This window comes from Medicago truncatula, chromosome 8 (genome assembly GCF_003473485.1).
Source record: "Medicago truncatula cultivar Jemalong A17 chromosome 8, MtrunA17r5.0-ANR, whole genome shotgun sequence".
NCBI classification, from domain to species: domain Eukaryota; kingdom Viridiplantae; phylum Streptophyta; class Magnoliopsida; order Fabales; family Fabaceae; genus Medicago; species Medicago truncatula.
In genome coordinates this window covers 49,461,844-49,477,859 of record NC_053049.1, presented here as the reverse complement: position 1 = coordinate 49,477,859, position 16,016 = coordinate 49,461,844, and the positions used below count along the sequence as shown (strand labels likewise).

The 16,016-nt window shown below is 34.6% G+C and overlaps 3 protein-coding genes across 3 annotated transcripts; 1 reads left to right on the top strand and 2 right to left on the bottom strand.

Moving 5' to 3' along the window:
* Window positions 1-1,799: 1,799 nt before the first annotated feature.
* LOC11407595 (eukaryotic translation initiation factor 3 subunit G) lies at window positions 1,800-3,205 on the bottom strand. The gene is made up of 2 exons (XM_003631069.4): window positions 2,804-3,205; window positions 1,800-2,574 (listed from the first exon to the last, which is right to left on the bottom strand). Exons 1-2 carry the CDS (start codon window positions 3,144-3,146, stop codon window positions 2,039-2,041), a joined length of 879 nt encoding a protein of 292 aa, XP_003631117.1. The 5' UTR covers window positions 3,147-3,205; the 3' UTR covers window positions 1,800-2,038.
* A 1,890-nt stretch (window positions 3,206-5,095) lies between these two features.
* Window positions 5,096-6,523, top strand: LOC11406039 (protein TIFY 5A). Its single transcript, XM_003631068.4, has 3 exons — window positions 5,096-5,374; window positions 5,496-5,592; window positions 5,716-6,523. The coding sequence occupies exons 1-3, from the start codon at window positions 5,292-5,294 to the stop codon at window positions 5,890-5,892; spliced, it is 357 nt and encodes a 118-aa protein (XP_003631116.2). The 5' UTR covers window positions 5,096-5,291; the 3' UTR covers window positions 5,893-6,523.
* A 2,225-nt stretch (window positions 6,524-8,748) lies between these two features.
* On the bottom strand, window positions 8,749-15,406 carry LOC11410152 (translocon at the outer membrane of chloroplasts 64). Its single transcript, XM_003631066.4, has 13 exons — window positions 15,029-15,406; window positions 14,797-14,949; window positions 14,559-14,683; window positions 13,763-13,888; window positions 13,212-13,394; window positions 12,902-13,046; window positions 12,459-12,627; window positions 11,787-11,921; window positions 11,319-11,519; window positions 10,369-10,496; window positions 10,246-10,297; window positions 9,748-9,817; window positions 8,749-9,292 (listed from the first exon to the last, which is right to left on the bottom strand). The coding sequence occupies exons 1-13, from the start codon at window positions 15,244-15,246 to the stop codon at window positions 9,213-9,215; spliced, it is 1,785 nt and encodes a 594-aa protein (XP_003631114.1). The 5' UTR covers window positions 15,247-15,406; the 3' UTR covers window positions 8,749-9,212.
* Window positions 15,407-16,016: the final 610 nt, after the last annotated feature.

Below are 16,016 nucleotides of genomic sequence, written 5' to 3'. Positions count from 1 at the left end.
TTTAAACCTGTTCCATCAATGGTAGTACTTAATTGATCATCCATGTAAGATGTGACTAAGTATTTAGATAGCAGATATTTAAGCTCTCTCATATTTACATAAGAACCAATAAATAAAGGTGACAATAGGAATTAAAAAATATATATACTGTGAAAGAGGAAAGCATTATACTAACAATTACAAAGTCAATATAGAACCTTATCTGAATCACGGAAAAAATAGTTGGCTAATAGGGCTATTAAGTGTCCCTCAATATTTTCCAGGATATTGAACCTACATTTAACTCATGAGGTTTACACTATCTGTAACATACTTGAAAAATTAAATCTACGATAATACACTGGTCTGTCATTTGCAGTGCCGTATTTTTAGCATTATACCCTGGCTATAGATGAAAATGCAAGAGTTATTTGCATTTAAGAGACCTAACGAAATGCTCAAGAGTTCGAAGGTGAAAAATACAATCCAAATTAGTTTGACAGTGTGTGAGAAATATAAAAACTGGACAAGCTTTTCAACTTGACTAAGATATACTACATTAACATCATTAAACATATATTTTTTAAAAGAATATGTAGATCAGGTTATTAAAAATATCAACATCAACAAAAGAAATAGTTGAAATGAAATTCTTTCAATAAACTAGATGAATAACAAATTTTACCAAATTCTTTTTCCTCATCGTATTGTTTCTTTGTCAACTCAAGCTCCTTTATTTGTCCATCCAAATTATTCAGCTTTGACTCAAGGTCCTTGATTTGCACTTCAAACTGATTCTCTTTTAACTGGAGTACTTCGAGACTGTCCTTGACAAATTGCTGCTTTCAAACACTAGAATAAAGTTGCTGCTTATAAAAATGGACGACAAAAACATGTATAAAAATATTAGAATAAAGTTGTGAATTCACAAATGAAAACAAAAAAATACACGTGAAAACAAATCCTACTAAAACCAATTTAGTATAACATTAACATATTCAAAAATATGGGATAACTTTTGTTTGATTTTCCGGCTTCATTGGTTTTGCCCAAACCGCTTACATCCCCTACCCCACTCTCCCCTCTCAAAAGCAACTCTTACTCCCCTTCTCTCCCACTCCCCCCATCGCTCTTACGAGCACAAAACTGAAGATCGTAAAAGATCCGGAGTTGCAATGACCTCTGCAGCATCCACGATCCATGGTTAATTAGCTGCATTTTTGCTGTGTCCTCACTCCTCACAAAATTTGTTGGTGTTCCACCTTTCTCTCCACACCTATTTATGTTATTTTCCCTCTTTATTATGTATCTTTGGTCTCTGCAGTGTCAGACAAGAACATGTTTCTTTCAAAGGGTCATCCATAAGTTATGCGTGCTTGATATTTAAGGCCAAAACGATGGAGTTGCTCTTGGTCTTTGCTAACAATATTAAAATCAAATATTGGAACAGCAACAAACTATCCAAGTAACAAACAACATCACAGCATCTATTCATTAACGAAGTGTATCTTTCAATTTCCAGTGAAATTAATTTTGGATTTTGTAATTACTGAAGTCATTGAAGCAAAAGATACATCATGAGCCAACGGCTTGTAGAATTGATTTGCGCAAGGTGAAGGAAATACCAAGCATGGGCTAAAAAATAGCAAGCAAATACAGTAACGACCATGTCAAGGAAAGAGAACAAATAACAACTATCATTAGATTAAAACACACAGATACTGCAAACCAGTGGTGGAACCGAATGTGTATGTTTTTGAAAAATAAAAAGACAAATATCAAAACCACTTTCATTAGTATAAAAATAGAAGAATGCCACCTTGTGAACCATGTAACCAATCCTCATAATTATTATCAATAACCAACAAGTAATTTTGAGTAAACAATCCTTATAATACTGATTATCATAAATAACCAACAATTGATCTTGAGAAAACATTTACTTCTCAATAATACAATTCAAAACAAAGGAAATAGATGGTCCTGAACTTGGATTACAAAAACAGGTAGACTTTCGGAGATAGATGGGGGCAAAAAAAAACTCGAAAACACCCAATGCTTAGGTTGTTCTTGGGGTGGCCCATTCAACTCTTAGGATGAGATTATCGTAGCCATATCCATTGAGTTTGTTGATAGCCCTCTGAGCATCTTCCCTGCTAACAAAGTTGACAAAGCCAAAGCCCCTACTCATGCCAGTCTTTTGATCAATAGCAACATAGACCCTACTGACAGCACCAAAAGGCCGGAAAAGCTCGAGCAAATCTGGTTCCCTTGTGTCCTCAGAGAGGTTGGTTACCCGAACAGAATTCTCATCGTTCCTCCGCCTCATGTCAGAGCCAGTAGTCCTCTCGGCACCAGCTCTCAGACTAGGAGGTACATATGCACCCTTTGCTGAGCCAGCTGAAGCCCCAGGAGCAGCATCTGTCGCAACAGGTTTATCAACAAAAGTCTCAGGAGGCTGTGCGAGATCCTTATATGGACACCTTGAAGTCCAATGATCACCCTTCTTCCCGCAGGTCCTGCATACCATAAGAACAGCACCTTTATTGAATTGAGAGAGTGGGTCAGCAGTCTTTGGATCCTCCTTGTTGGAACCTGTTGATACAGAGAAACCATTAAATATAATGAAGAAATCCCAGTAATTCATCATCTAATCTAAAGTAAGGAAGGAATTTCATGCTGCAAAGTAAAAAAAAAAATACATTTTGTAACATTCTTCTTCTTATGCTGGTCGCTATTCTACTATAGATTCAATCGTAAAAAAATGGTAATTAAAATTGAAATGTAGCATCTCTAGAAAGAGAAAGAGAAAGAGAAAAAGTACCAAGTGGTTTGGGGCGTTCGAGAAGGATCTCTTCGGTGGAGACCATAGTGAGGCGGGCACCGACGTCTTCATGAACGGCGTCTCCGAATTTAGGCCAGGAACGGCGCTCAACGGCGCGTTTGCTGAGACGCGCATTGGCAAGTTTGCGGGTGCGAGTGGTTGTAGTGATCTTAACCTTATTACCATCATCATCGAATTTGTATTCAATAACCCTTTTGATTCCATTTTCATCAGGACCTATCACCTGACGTGGTGGTAACAGGAAATCCAGATCTTCGCCATCGTCTTCCTCCAATTCTCCCCACCTTAGCTTCGCCGGTTCAGCCTGAATCGCCGCCGCCATGTCTGTCTGATTAGAACACAAACCCTAAGATAGATAGATGGAACCTTTTCTGTTCTGTTCTGTTCTACTGGTAGGTAGTAAGAAGATGATGGATGACTGGATTCGGTTTTTGGGCTTAACATTTGGCCCATATTTATGGACCTCAATCAAACTTTTCTACACCCCCATATTTTGCATATTCAATGCATTAAAAATTAAACAATTATTATGCTTGCAAAGCTACACCACTCTTTGCCTCCTTGTCATTTCTATCGTTCCTCACGAGCTTCAACTCATTCTTACATCTCATTAATAGTACAATATGATGATCAAATCTTTGAGATAAATATCTCCTAACTTTTAGATTCTTATCAAGAACTCACTTACACTTTATTTATCCTCATATTGTCTCTTGTGAGTCTGTCTGTAATCATAGGCCTCCTTTGATGTATTGTGAATAATGCTTTCAAGTCTTTTTCTTCGCTTCTTTCTTTACACATAACTTGATCCATCACATCTTAATAACCAAACACCACCTTCATTTAATTTTATTGCTCCATTTATCCAAATTCTTTCCATCCAAGATTGGAAAATTGGCTGGGAATTTATCATGATTAAATGCCACCATCGTTGACGTTAGATGTTGGATAAGGAAAAGTCTCACTAGTGGTTCTCTAGTACACTCTTCCACTCACTTTTGTTAAGATCATTGAAGAGGAAGATTTGAAAAAGAAAGAGACAAATGAAAATCACACATTGGTAGTGAACAAAATGGTGAAAAATAATCAAATGAATGTCAAAATAAAAGTTTCTATAGTGTCAAATATTTTTATGTTTTCTGGATTTTTTCTCTTATTGTTGCGGATCGTTATGGGATTTAACTTACCAACCAAAAGGTTTTTATCCCCCTTTTGTTACTAAATTAAATAAATGTGACAACAAATGCAAATTCTTTTGACTATGGTTAGATAAAAAGCAATGATTAACGTGAGAAGTGTGTTTGAAAGTGTGAAGAACTTGAGTTTAGGTGTTTACCACGAGGCATACTTGCTTGAGCATAAGCCCATATAAATATATTTGAGCACACATACAAAATAATAAAATAATAAAATTGAGTAATATCAATTGATATGATTAAATACATTTTCTTAAAAAATTTCATTTCATGTGAGGGTGTGCCTAACAAAATTGATATGTGATTGTGTTCATCAAAGACTTTCTCGTTTAACACATACGAGAACAATGATTGCTATCTTCTCTGAGTTTGATCACAGATTGTAACTTTCGAATTCAAACAATCGGACATTAACATCCCTCCAATCGGATAATGAAACCCAAAGAAAATTACTTTGGAGATTTTAAAGGTTCCGTGTACAATCGAAAGAATCCAAAAAGCAATTTATTGTTAGTTAGTATTTCCCTTTTAATAATCCAATTTCATTTTAATCTAAAAATAGTAATAATTTAAGGAAAATGCTAACATATATCTTTAGGATATTTGATAAAAAAAAATTAAAGAAAAATTTTATCTTAAATTTATGTATTTGACATATTAAAACATCAAAAGACATTTTTTTTAGAGAATGCTAACCATTGTCCTTTGGGCATTGGATAAGGGGATAAAAATAGAAATATAACATTGAAAAATGGTGAAAAATGATAAATTTAACTTTTTAAAAATCAAAATGTTATTGAGACCAATGCAAACATACTACTTTTGGTTTCCTTAACCTGAGGGGTTAGCAAGACTTTTTTTTATATGAAAGTTATGGATTATTTTTATTTTTAAATCCTTAATAAAATCCATAATTTAAAGTGATGATCCCGTGGTGCCGACACGAGTAAGGAGCGACATGCTTCCGGTGTGCGGGGACACAAATCTTATCTTAATTTTTTTACTAATAAAAAGACATTGAACACATGCTCAAATTCCAATCCTTTTCTTTGTTAAAAACACATGTACTAATTCTTAATGTAAGACAGACAGCGCAACTTAAACAAATCTCTGTGTCTGTTCCCACGCCGAAATTTTCTTTTCATTTTCCATTCCAGCTGCACTTTAGCCATATATATAATACAGCTAGCTACTCTCTTCTCTCTATACCTTTAACATTAACACATCTCTCTATCTCTCAATTCTCAAACCCTTAAGTAAATATAGTAAAAATGAGGAGGAATTGTAGTAACTTAGAACTCTGCCTTTTTCCTCTCTATGATTCTGGCAATCACAACAACAGCAACCACCACATGTAAGTAAGATAAGATAATGCTTTAATTTCTTTGTATGCCCTTTCCATTTTTTCAATTTGTTATACTATGTTAATTTGGTTATTAAATTAATTCTTTGTTAATTCTCTATCTCCATTGAAGAGGGGTAGAAGAGGAAAGCCCAATGCAAAATCAGCAACAGCCGCTGACCATTTTCTATGATGGGAAGATGTGTCTTACTGATGTCACAGAGTTTCAGGTATACTACATTTTTACCGCCCTCTGTTCTTGACTAGGCCGATAAATAAATGAAAAAATGATTTTGCTATCTCTTTATAAAAATAAATAAATAAATAAATGGGTTAATGTGAATGTTGTACAGGCCAAATCGATCTTAATGCTTGCAAATAAAATTAAGTTGCAAGAAAAAGTGAAGACACCAAGAGGGTCAGAGCCAACAACACCAGTGCAGTCAGGCCTTTCAATGAAGAGATCTTTGCAACGGTTTCTACAGAAGAGAAAGAATAGGGTCCAAGAAGCATCTCCATACCTTCACTAGCAAAATGTACAAGTTTTTTCTTAGAAATTGTGTATTTAATGTTTCAATATAAAATTTATTTGAAGTTATATCTATATCATCTTCAAGTTGATAAGCAATTCAAGAGCTAGATGATATAAAATTGTCCCCGAACGTGTGTTGGAAATTGTGGTACAAAATCAACCAAAGAAAATTTGTACTGGTGATGATACTACAAATGAGAAGAAGTCAACACTTGAATTGCAAATAGATGGTGATGATGGTCATAAGGAACATGGATTAGAGAAAGCTGCATTAATTTCCTACAATAGAGCCAAGTATGTTGTTATTGATGAAAGGAAGAATTCAGTGAGAAGGTTAGATTACATGAAGATAGAACTAAAAGTAGAAGAAAATGAGTTTTCTAAGATGTCGAATGAGGATCGCAATAAGAGTGTGGAAGAGTTTATTCAGAAATTCAATAAGCAAATCAGACTCCAAGCATCAACTATTAATGACTATCAAATTTAGAAGGTCTTTCAGTGTTAGAATCAAAGACTATATTCCAAAAAAAAATAAAAAAAATTGGTGTCTTGTATCTTATGTACTTGTTTAATTAATGTTACATTTTGCTACTCTGGATTTTGTAAATGCACCACCATGTTCCCTTTCATCTTTTTAATGTTTTCTTCTAACTAGAGTAATTGAAAAACCGAGATTCCTTTAAACGAAAAATAATCTATCCATTGAAAAATGAGCGATTAAATATAGAAATATGATATATTCAAATCTTAATAATACTCATTTTTAGTAAAAGGAGAAATAACAAAAAAAACTAGCGCAGTACAACACATCTACAATCATGAAGCAACTCCAAAGAGCAACTATCCATATCTTAATAATATTCATAGGCTTTGAACTGCACTACCCACTTTGAAACTCATAATATTAAAAAAAAAAAAAAAAAAAAAAAAAACTATGGTTAGAAGTGATGGTGTGTTCCCTCTCGGAACATTAAGCTCCTAAGTGATAAAACCATCTGTTTCCATTTTGATTAATACAATTTTCGCATGCTTGTTGCAACATGAAGCAAGGTTTAAACTTAAATACCATTAGCTAACGATTGAAAGAAAGAAAAATGGTGTTTTGTGATGCAGTAATTGGTCCCCTGGAGATGGGAAAACAACTTACGGGTAATGGCATGTCTAAGTTCCTCAATCTTATTGGACGTAAGTTTGAACTATTATACAAGTGAAGTGAAGTAACAAGGACATACCTAAATCTCCAATCTCACTTCTTTTATTCATCTTTCTAAATTTAATATTTAAATTTGTTTTATTTTAAATTAATTATGTTTTTATTTAAATATTATAAACAAAATAAAATATGGCATGGCTGCCACATCATCATTGAGGGCAAGCGGTGGCACTTGGGTGACATAGCACTTGATGATAGGGGTGTTCATAAAATTTGGTTAACCTTGACCAAATGACAACCAAACCTGATCCATTTTTTAAAATCCCAATCCAATTAGTGAAAAATCAAACCAGTCCATATAATTTCAGAAAAGTTAATCTGGTTTACCTTTTCATTCTCAAAGGCAAAACTCAGTAACTCACCTTCAGAATCAATTTACAAACTCATCACCTTTCTCAAATCACGTCGTTGTTTGGTTCATTAGGAAAGACTGTTTTAGTTCAAAAATGAAATTAATTTACTATAAAGGCTCTGGACTCTGGAGAATGTTTTCACGTCATTGTTTGGCTTGTAAATTAATACTATAGAGAAATGAAATCACCGTTTTTCCAGCAAAGAGGATTCTTTCCGTTATCGGAGTTGAGTGTTAGATACGCCGACGACGGAGGGAGTTCATGGCGGAGTAGTACATCAATAGTGAGTCCGATGTTTTCGAGATCATCAACGGCAGTATTCTCGTCGAGCCGGCTGCGATGCGGTAATCCAGTGGCGTTGCTTTCGCCGGAGAGATTTAACCGACAACAATGAAGTGAAAAGAGATGAGAATAAATTACAGTTTTTAACGAATGAGGAAGAGGACAGACACATGGAAGAATATGGTTGGTGATAGATGTCAATGAAAGGAGTAATTAGATGGTGGTGGTGGGGAGAACGGGTTTTTCAGTTAAAAAAACCGGTTTAAAACTGGTTCAATTCCACCAAAATAATTTTTATGCCAAACTGGATCTGAACCAATTCTGACCCAAATCCAAACTGCTTTTGCCAAAAAAACCGGTTTTTAGTTAAATGGATTTAGGAACCGAAAACCTATATTTGGTTTCAGTTTGGTTTGGTTTTATACCATGCACGCCCCTACTTGATGATATTGGTGACATTTTGCTCATATGTCTTTCTTAATCAATCATTCTCTATCATCTAACTATTTCATTTTAATCATTCATCCACCATCCTCTCTCATCTACTCCCTCCATTCCTTTTCTTTTGATGTTTTAGAACTTTAACTATATTCCAAAACTTTTGATGTTTTAGTGAATTTGTTATTGTTTTTTCAAGTTTACCCTTGTTGGAAAACACAATAAACTATTAAAGTAGTTGTGACCTTTGGTTTATCACATGTGAATTTAATGATAAATAAGGACATTTAAGTAAAAAATACACAAATGTTTATATACTTTAATTACTCCTTAAAACTTGTGTCAAGAGCTAAAACATCAAAAGAAAAGGAATGGAGGGAGTAAAATACACCAATGTCACTCAAAAACTAGGTCACCCAGCTGCTACCCGAGGGCAAGTCCCCCATCATTTAATGAAGTGACAAGCCATCCAAATTGAAAGTCAAAATAAGACGTGACTAAATGCTTATATATTTGAAAACAAGGGAATCAAAATTGTGGGGGAAAATATGGAAACAAAGATTGTGGATTTAGTAAAATAGGGGACCAGAACTGTATGCAAGATGAAATATTAATATTTTTAGCGTTAACATGATCTACTTTTGACATACATGAGCAAAGATTAAAATCCCGTGAAGTACAATCAACCAAAAAAATAATAATCCCGTGAAGTGCAAAGTATTTTTAAGAAAAATGCACAGCTGAATCCTGAGCTATTACCAAGAGCATTCGCCTCATTTGACTGATATTACAATCCTAATATATTTACCTCGAGCAAAATTGGGATTCAATCTGGTTACCAGGTATAAAATGCCGAGCCGCGAATGACAAAAGAATCAATATCATCTTGGCAGAAACCACGAGTCAGATTATTCCTGTATATGATTATTGTAACCAGAAACTCATCAATCACTTCAGGGCATAAAAACCAGCATCATGCATCAGCGGTGTCACCCCCAATGTAGACCAATTATTCAGCTCTCAAATCTTGTACTAAAATAGTTTCCTCAATCTTTCAGCAGCTGAAGCAGCCCTTTTGTTGGTTGGCTCAAGTACAAGGGCATATTTAAAATCTGTATGTCAAATCTTTCATTAGTTATGCTTTTGAAATTCTAAAATCTTCATATGAAAATGAGATAACTGAACAGGATAACAGAATGTAAACCCCGTCAATATGCAGTTGTCTTGTTCAAACATTTGAATTTTGAACAGTCCTCTAATAATCATCAAAACATGATTTTTGAGTTCCCATAAGAAATTAAAAAAATACTAGAAGCCCACAAACGGAAATCAGCTAAATATGGGCAATGGATCAACTTAAGCCCAATAGGCGCAAGAGTCAAGTGAACTCTTATATATTTTAGATAATTTTAGAACCAAATGAACTTCAACAAAATGGAAATGTGTGGCGAATCATGTTAGCTGTTAAAACTTAAAAGCTTCAGATTGGCTCTCGAGTTTGAGAACCTCTTCAATTTTCTAGAGGAAATGAGAAAATGTAAACAAAGTTGAGAATATAAGATCTTACCATCAATTGCTTCTTTGTAGTAGCCCAGCATCTCTCTAGCTGTACCTCTACGGAAGTAGGCCTTCACACTCTGTTTAAAACAAGAATAACGAGAGGACGTTACTGAAAAATGCCCATGGCTATCTCATTCAAAAAAAACATACAATAATCAGGTATATGATTAAGTTGGACTTGGTATGAAGAGTAAAGAATGAACAATAGCAGGAAATATTTTTCCATAAATCTATTTCTTTCTCCTTTTCTCCTTGTTTTATTCTCTTGAGTGTTGTATAGAAATTATATTAATCTATGGGCAAAAATTGTTGGATCCAATACAACTCAAAATGTATTTGTTCTTTACAAACTGAATAGCAATTCAATGATTATGAAGTCTTCATTTGCAACAAACATGTATATTTGAAATGATGACAAGATTTTGTCATAGTCTAAAATGACAGCCATCATTCAAAACAATGACATTAACTTCAAAGGATAAAGTTCTTCGAAGATGAAAGTTACCTTTTTGTCAAGACTTATTGCTTTTGTACAATCTGCCTCAGCTTGGAGATAACTGGATTAACAGAGAACAAATCCATTAGTTTGCAGGAAACTCAGATAAATAGCAAAAGAATGAAACACTACCTGCCAAGTTCAAGATACGCTTGAGCCCTGTTACTGTAGTATGTTGCGTTATTGCCGCAGAGTTTAATAGCTTCAGTATAAAATCCAATGGCTTTCTGCCACTGCTTATCTTTGTAGGCTTGATTACCCTGAATCATTGAACAATGAACCCCAAAAATAATGAGTGAGGAGAACAAACACAAAAGGAACTGAGAATTAATAAGTAAAACTATCAGATGCATCTTAATAAAAAGGGCAACTTAAATTATAGGGGAAGGTCAAGGATAAATTACAACATCTAAAAAAAAGCATCATCCCTACATTTGCATAGAGAAAGTTATGAAAGACACCAAATGTAATGATATCCCTGATGTAAAGTTGGAGATCATGTCATACCACAAGTTACACGGTTTAAATATCCTGGCTTCATAGTACAAAACGGTGGAGAAATAGGAGATGTAAACCATCAAACAGATGTAAGACCTGTGAAATTGTGTGGGACGGAATGTTGGGCGGTAAAGAACCAACATGAGAATAAAATAAGCGCAACAGAGATGAGGACATTGCGTTGGATTTGTGGTAACATCCAACACAGCATTTTGTCCCAAGAATACACAAAATAGGATTAGAAATGACAACATCAGAGAAAGAGTTCGGGCAGCACCAATCATAGAAAAGATAGTGGTGGTTTGGGCAATCTACAACGAAGACCTATGGATTATGTAGTAAGGAGAGTAGATCAGATGGAGGGTCATCAAATCAATCGAGGCAGAGGAAAACCTAGAAAAACTATTAGGGAACCTATTAAGAAAGATCTAAAGGCTTGGTTGTTGTTGTCCTAGATGGTTTTACAATATTATAGTTTTAAACGTCACTGGTGATTTAGAACTATAACCATGCCAGTTATACAGAACAATTACAAAAAAAAAAAAGGTGACTGCTGAATTTATCTGATTTATTTGCAGCTATACCTTCTCTTTGGCAATCTCAGCGGATTGTTCCTTGCTGACAACATTTCTTGATGCTTTACTTGTGGCAGCAATATCAGCCTGCTCTTGTAGACTTGTATACATGGTCTTTAGCGTATCAAGCAAAAAGCGATCACCCCCATACCGAGCTATCAGGGAAACTGAAACAGGATACTTGTCATAAAATCCCAATGGTACTGTGACCTGAAAAGATAAATTAGGAAAATATGAGCAAAAGTCATTACAATCACAATTATGAAAGAATTTACCCATCAGGTGCATATAGATTGGTAATTTGAGTTCTATCACATATGAAAATCAAACAGAGTGCAATGATATTGATTGAGGAAACAAGTTTCCGTGAAATATAAACAAATTCTGAAGATACGGACAAAATAGTAACAAATATAAACAAAACAAAACAAAAAAACGGATAACATTAAGCAGGTTTCATGAGGGTGAAATCTTTACCTGACAGCAGCCTGATATGCTAGCAATACTTAGCAGGCTAAATGCACGGCTCTGATAATCCTGTGATAGGATCTCCTTTCCACCTAATTTTGGAGGAGGATCAGCTACAGTAGGGATCACCAAAATTCCTTCGTCCTTCAGAGCATTAAAATGTATTAAATTCAGAACAACTATGTTTCCCTTATCAGAATATAAATTACTAAAATACTAAATCGAAAACTTATAAAAATTGGTATGTTCAAAACTATAAATCAATTGAAAATGTCCACTCAAGTTTGTAAAATTCAGCATAAATTTTAACCCTTAACAACCAAATATTATGATGCACCCACAACACACTTTGCTTGTCTGTGAATATATTTTTTTATAAAGAGAGTAGGAAATAAAAATTAAAGGTACTCCATACAAAAGCAATTAACAATGTTCCATTCACCACAACCATAAGTTCGTTAAAATTTAGTACAGCTTTTAACTCTTTAACAATCACATTAAAATCCACCCACTATGATCTGTGAATGTACTCTTCTGTCTGATTAAGAAAGCAAGAAGGAGAAACCACTGGTAAAATAAACGCTTTAAAAAATGTAGCTAAATTTGGAATGAGGCAGCATGAAGATTGACTTCAAATCAAAAGGATCTAAGATATATAGCGGTAGAGTAAAAAATGATTACCTTCAAAAGTGAATTTACAGCAACACGCATCTCACTTCTAACAGATTTAGAGTTTTCCATCTCCACTTCAGATACATCAAATTTTTCATGCAATTGTGCTGAAACAGCTGGATGAAGATCAGGTTTTACTATGCTCATCCACTCATCGTGCATATGTCCAAATTCATGTCTGCAAATAGAGTGGCAAAACAATCTCAGATTATTATTCAAGGCTTCTGCAGACGGTCATAATACACAACAAGTATAAATTAAGTAAACCCACAATGAGGAATACTAATTGAAAGGAGAAGTTATGAGTTATGACATGATAAAGAGTGGATAGATCAAAACACAACAAAACTGCTGAATGTAAAACTACCAAATCACAAGTTAAAAAAAAAAAACAGAACTTCCATTCAAAGTTTCCCATAAAACTGCAAATTATAATGATATTTCCAACTAACCTTTGTAGAAATTGCATAATATTGGCAAGCAATATCAACGAAGAAGATTTCAGTTCACCATTTGCTTTTTGGCCAGAACACGCCTTCAAGCTGGGAACTTTAGATCTTATATAGCCTTCAAGATTTATATGCTTCAATACTTGCTCTGAAGATGATTGATAATGAAAAAAATAACAGAATGCAATAGTAAGAACAAGCACAGGTTATTCAAAAATCACAAGCCCGCACACAAACTGAGGCAGGAGCTTTCGATGATAACCAAAACGATAGGGATTATATTAAACTGCAAAGGACCAACAAAAGAACATACTTCCAAAAAGCTTCTCAGTGGCTTTGATCACCACTTGAGAACTCCTGTCAAGAGGAACATTTAGATGTTGAAAACAGTCATCAGCTATAATTATTTGTCGGGGACTTCGTTGCATAACAAAGGGTGCTTGTAAAAGTATATGGCCAACTCTACGCAGTATATCAGGATCCTTTGCAAACCAACCTGAAAAGAGCATTTCAGAGGTAAAGTGAGTTTCAAACTGAAGCAGATGACAGAAGCATAGCATCTGCATATAAAAGGTAAGAAAGTGCCAGCAACTGTATGAAGAAAGTTGAAATAAAACGGCTGTAATAGAACATCTTTTTATCCTGTTCTTGGTGTGTATTAGCTCATTCATTGTGTTCAACTATTTATAATCAAAATATTGTCAAAGAAAGCATCTAAAAAAGCGGCTAAAAAGTAATCAAATCCAAATTTGCACTTGATCTTTATACCATGCAAATATACTAATCGTTCAAAATAAATCAAGTAGCCACTTAAGCACAGAAGCCCATATTTTAAATCAGAATAAATAAACGAATCAATCATACCAACAGTGTCCAGACTTGTTGAAACAGGTATGATTCCCCCATGAGAAACAGCACCATGTGAAGGTCGAAATCCAAGTATCCCACAGAATCCAGCAGGCACTCTCACCCCTCCAGAAGTATCAACACCTGCAATACACAATGATGCAATCGTATGACATACATTCACATGTCAGCATGTTAGTGATATTGAACCAGAAAATTATAAATATATTACGCAGACATATATCCTTACGTATCATGTGGCACAAGAATGAATTAATTCAAAGTTACGAATGCATCTTTCCTTGAAATTTAGTAAGAGGTGAGCCTTAGGGAATGACATATCTTGTCGATTGATTAGATTTGGAGCCTTTTAGGCAATTAGGAAGTCCGGATTTTTGAAAATCCATGAGTTTGTGTGTTGCTATTGTTCATAAATTCAATAATAGTAATAATAATAATAATACATTTTTTTCATTCCTAGTCTGAACCAGTTCAATCACCCCATAGTTTACACATCCTATCTCCCTATCAAATTTTGTAGTATGGAGTCAGTGAAGATACTTGAACAACAAATTGAGAAACAGATGTCTTGTTATGAAAAGAAGATCTTTCACTGGTCAAATTCAGTGTATGGTAGCTTCAAATTACTAATAATAAATTTTGATTGCTATCATCGGAAGTGTAGTTGGCATCCATTGAACAAGTAATAGGTTAGTTTAGAACATGCGTATTAGAAACCATAATTGACTACTAAAGAAACATGTTGAAGCATGTTAATAAATGAGTAGTAAAAATACCATAAGAAGAAGCTGACCTAAAGAGAAATCTACGAAATTAGCAGCAACAGCAACGGCAGCACCACTAGAGGAGCCGCCTGGTACACGGGCGGGGATAGCAGGGTTGCTAGGTGTTCCGAAATGCTTGTTTTCGCCACTGATGCTGAAATAATAAAGAAGTAACAATTATTACGATAATTATAAAATGAAGTAAAAAAAAAAGGGGGGGGGGGGGGTAAGTAGGGTTGATTGGGAGGTAGGAACGAACAAACGAACCCGTAAGAGAGGTTGTCGAGAACGGTAGTAGCAATACAGGTAGCACCAGATTGAACAAGAGTAGAAACTGCAGGTGAAGTAGAAGAAGCAGGTTCGTGCGTCCTTGCCCACTCCGGATGACCAAACGTAGACACGTGTCCTTCTATGTCAAATCTGTTTGTTGAATTCAATTCGATAAATTAGAATTTAAGAATAATAATATTGTTAGGTTATTAGAAATGAAAAGACATACAAGTCGGAGATGGCGAAAGTGAGGGAAGTGAGTGGATGAGGAGCTTTGGGAGGAGCGGGAGGCGGAGGAGGAAGCAACTGAAGCTTTTGAATGAAAGCACCCAAATCCTCTTTCACAGTTTGCTTAAGCTTTCTGGTTAAAACATAAATTCCTGCTAAACCCAAACCCAGCAATACCCATAAATTGTTCGAAGATTGAGAAGACGCCATTGATTTCATTATTCACTTGTTTGTTGTCACTCTGTGTCAATTGAATTGAATGAATATAACAACACTCACTCCTCACCCGCCGCCTCAGCTTCTTCTAAGTTCGTTCTTTCGTTCTATCTTCTACTATTATCTAATCTAATCTCTCTACTCTATCCGCCTCCTACAAACCTTCCCTCTATCAATATCGATATAAATAAATAAATAAAAATTATGAATGAGTAAACTAGGGTGTCGCATGAAAGATTTCATCGTAATATATGCAAGGTTTGGGTTGAAACATCGGCCACCATAAAAAATGAGTAGTTTGAAATATTAACAAATAATACTAATTTAGTTATGACTTACAAAAACATAATTAATTTGATGGTTGTATTTTTTACAATAGTAACCGAAGAATAACAAATAAGAGGATTTTAACTTTTTATTGTTCCAGGATTCACTTTGTAACCTGAATTTTTGAACTGTCTCGCCTAAATAGATATCGAGAAAAATCAAATATGAACCCTTGAGGAGATTCACACTCCGAGATCTAAAACCAATATCATCGGGTCAACCCAATGGTTAATAAGATAAAATTTATCTCAAGAGACAGTGGCCAATAAGTCCAAGTTTTTTTAATACATCAATAATCAAACATTACCCAACAAAGTTTTATTTAATAATAATAATAATAATAATAAATCATAAGGACACGTGGGGTTTATAGGTGCTTAGAAATAATTTTGCCTACAAGATATCGTACCAAACTTTGGGATAATTGCAATGTGTGGTTGTGAAGA

What these genes read in the sequence shown, in the direction of transcription:
- LOC11407595 (XM_003631069.4), bottom strand. Translation starts at nt 3,146, where the DNA reads ATGGCGGCGGCGATTCAGGCTGAACCGGCGAAGCTAAGGTGGGGAGAA. An exon ending in CGAACGCCCCAAACCACTTG is followed by an intron (nt 2,575 to 2,803) that starts GTACTTTTTCTC and finishes CTGTATCAACAG; the next exon opens with GTTCCAACAAGGAGGATCCA.
- LOC11406039 (XM_003631068.4), top strand. Translation starts at nt 5,292, where the DNA reads ATGAGGAGGAATTGTAGTAACTTAGAACTCTGCCTTTTTCCTCTCTAT. An exon ending in AACAACAGCAACCACCACAT is followed by an intron (nt 5,375 to 5,495) that starts GTAAGTAAGATA and finishes TCTCCATTGAAG; the next exon opens with AGGGGTAGAAGAGGAAAGCC. An exon ending in CTGATGTCACAGAGTTTCAG is followed by an intron (nt 5,593 to 5,715) that starts GTATACTACATT and finishes AATGTTGTACAG; the next exon opens with GCCAAATCGATCTTAATGCT.
- LOC11410152 (XM_003631066.4), bottom strand. Translation starts at nt 15,246, where the DNA reads ATGAAATCAATGGCGTCTTCTCAATCTTCGAACAATTTATGGGTATTG. An exon ending in TTTCGTAGATTTCTCTTTAG is followed by an intron (nt 13,889 to 14,558) that starts GTCAGCTTCTTC and finishes TGTGTATTGCAG; the next exon opens with GTGTTGATACTTCTGGAGGG. An exon ending in CAATAAGTCTTGACAAAAAG is followed by an intron (nt 9,818 to 10,245) that starts GTAACTTTCATC and finishes TGTTTTAAACAG; the next exon opens with AGTGTGAAGGCCTACTTCCG.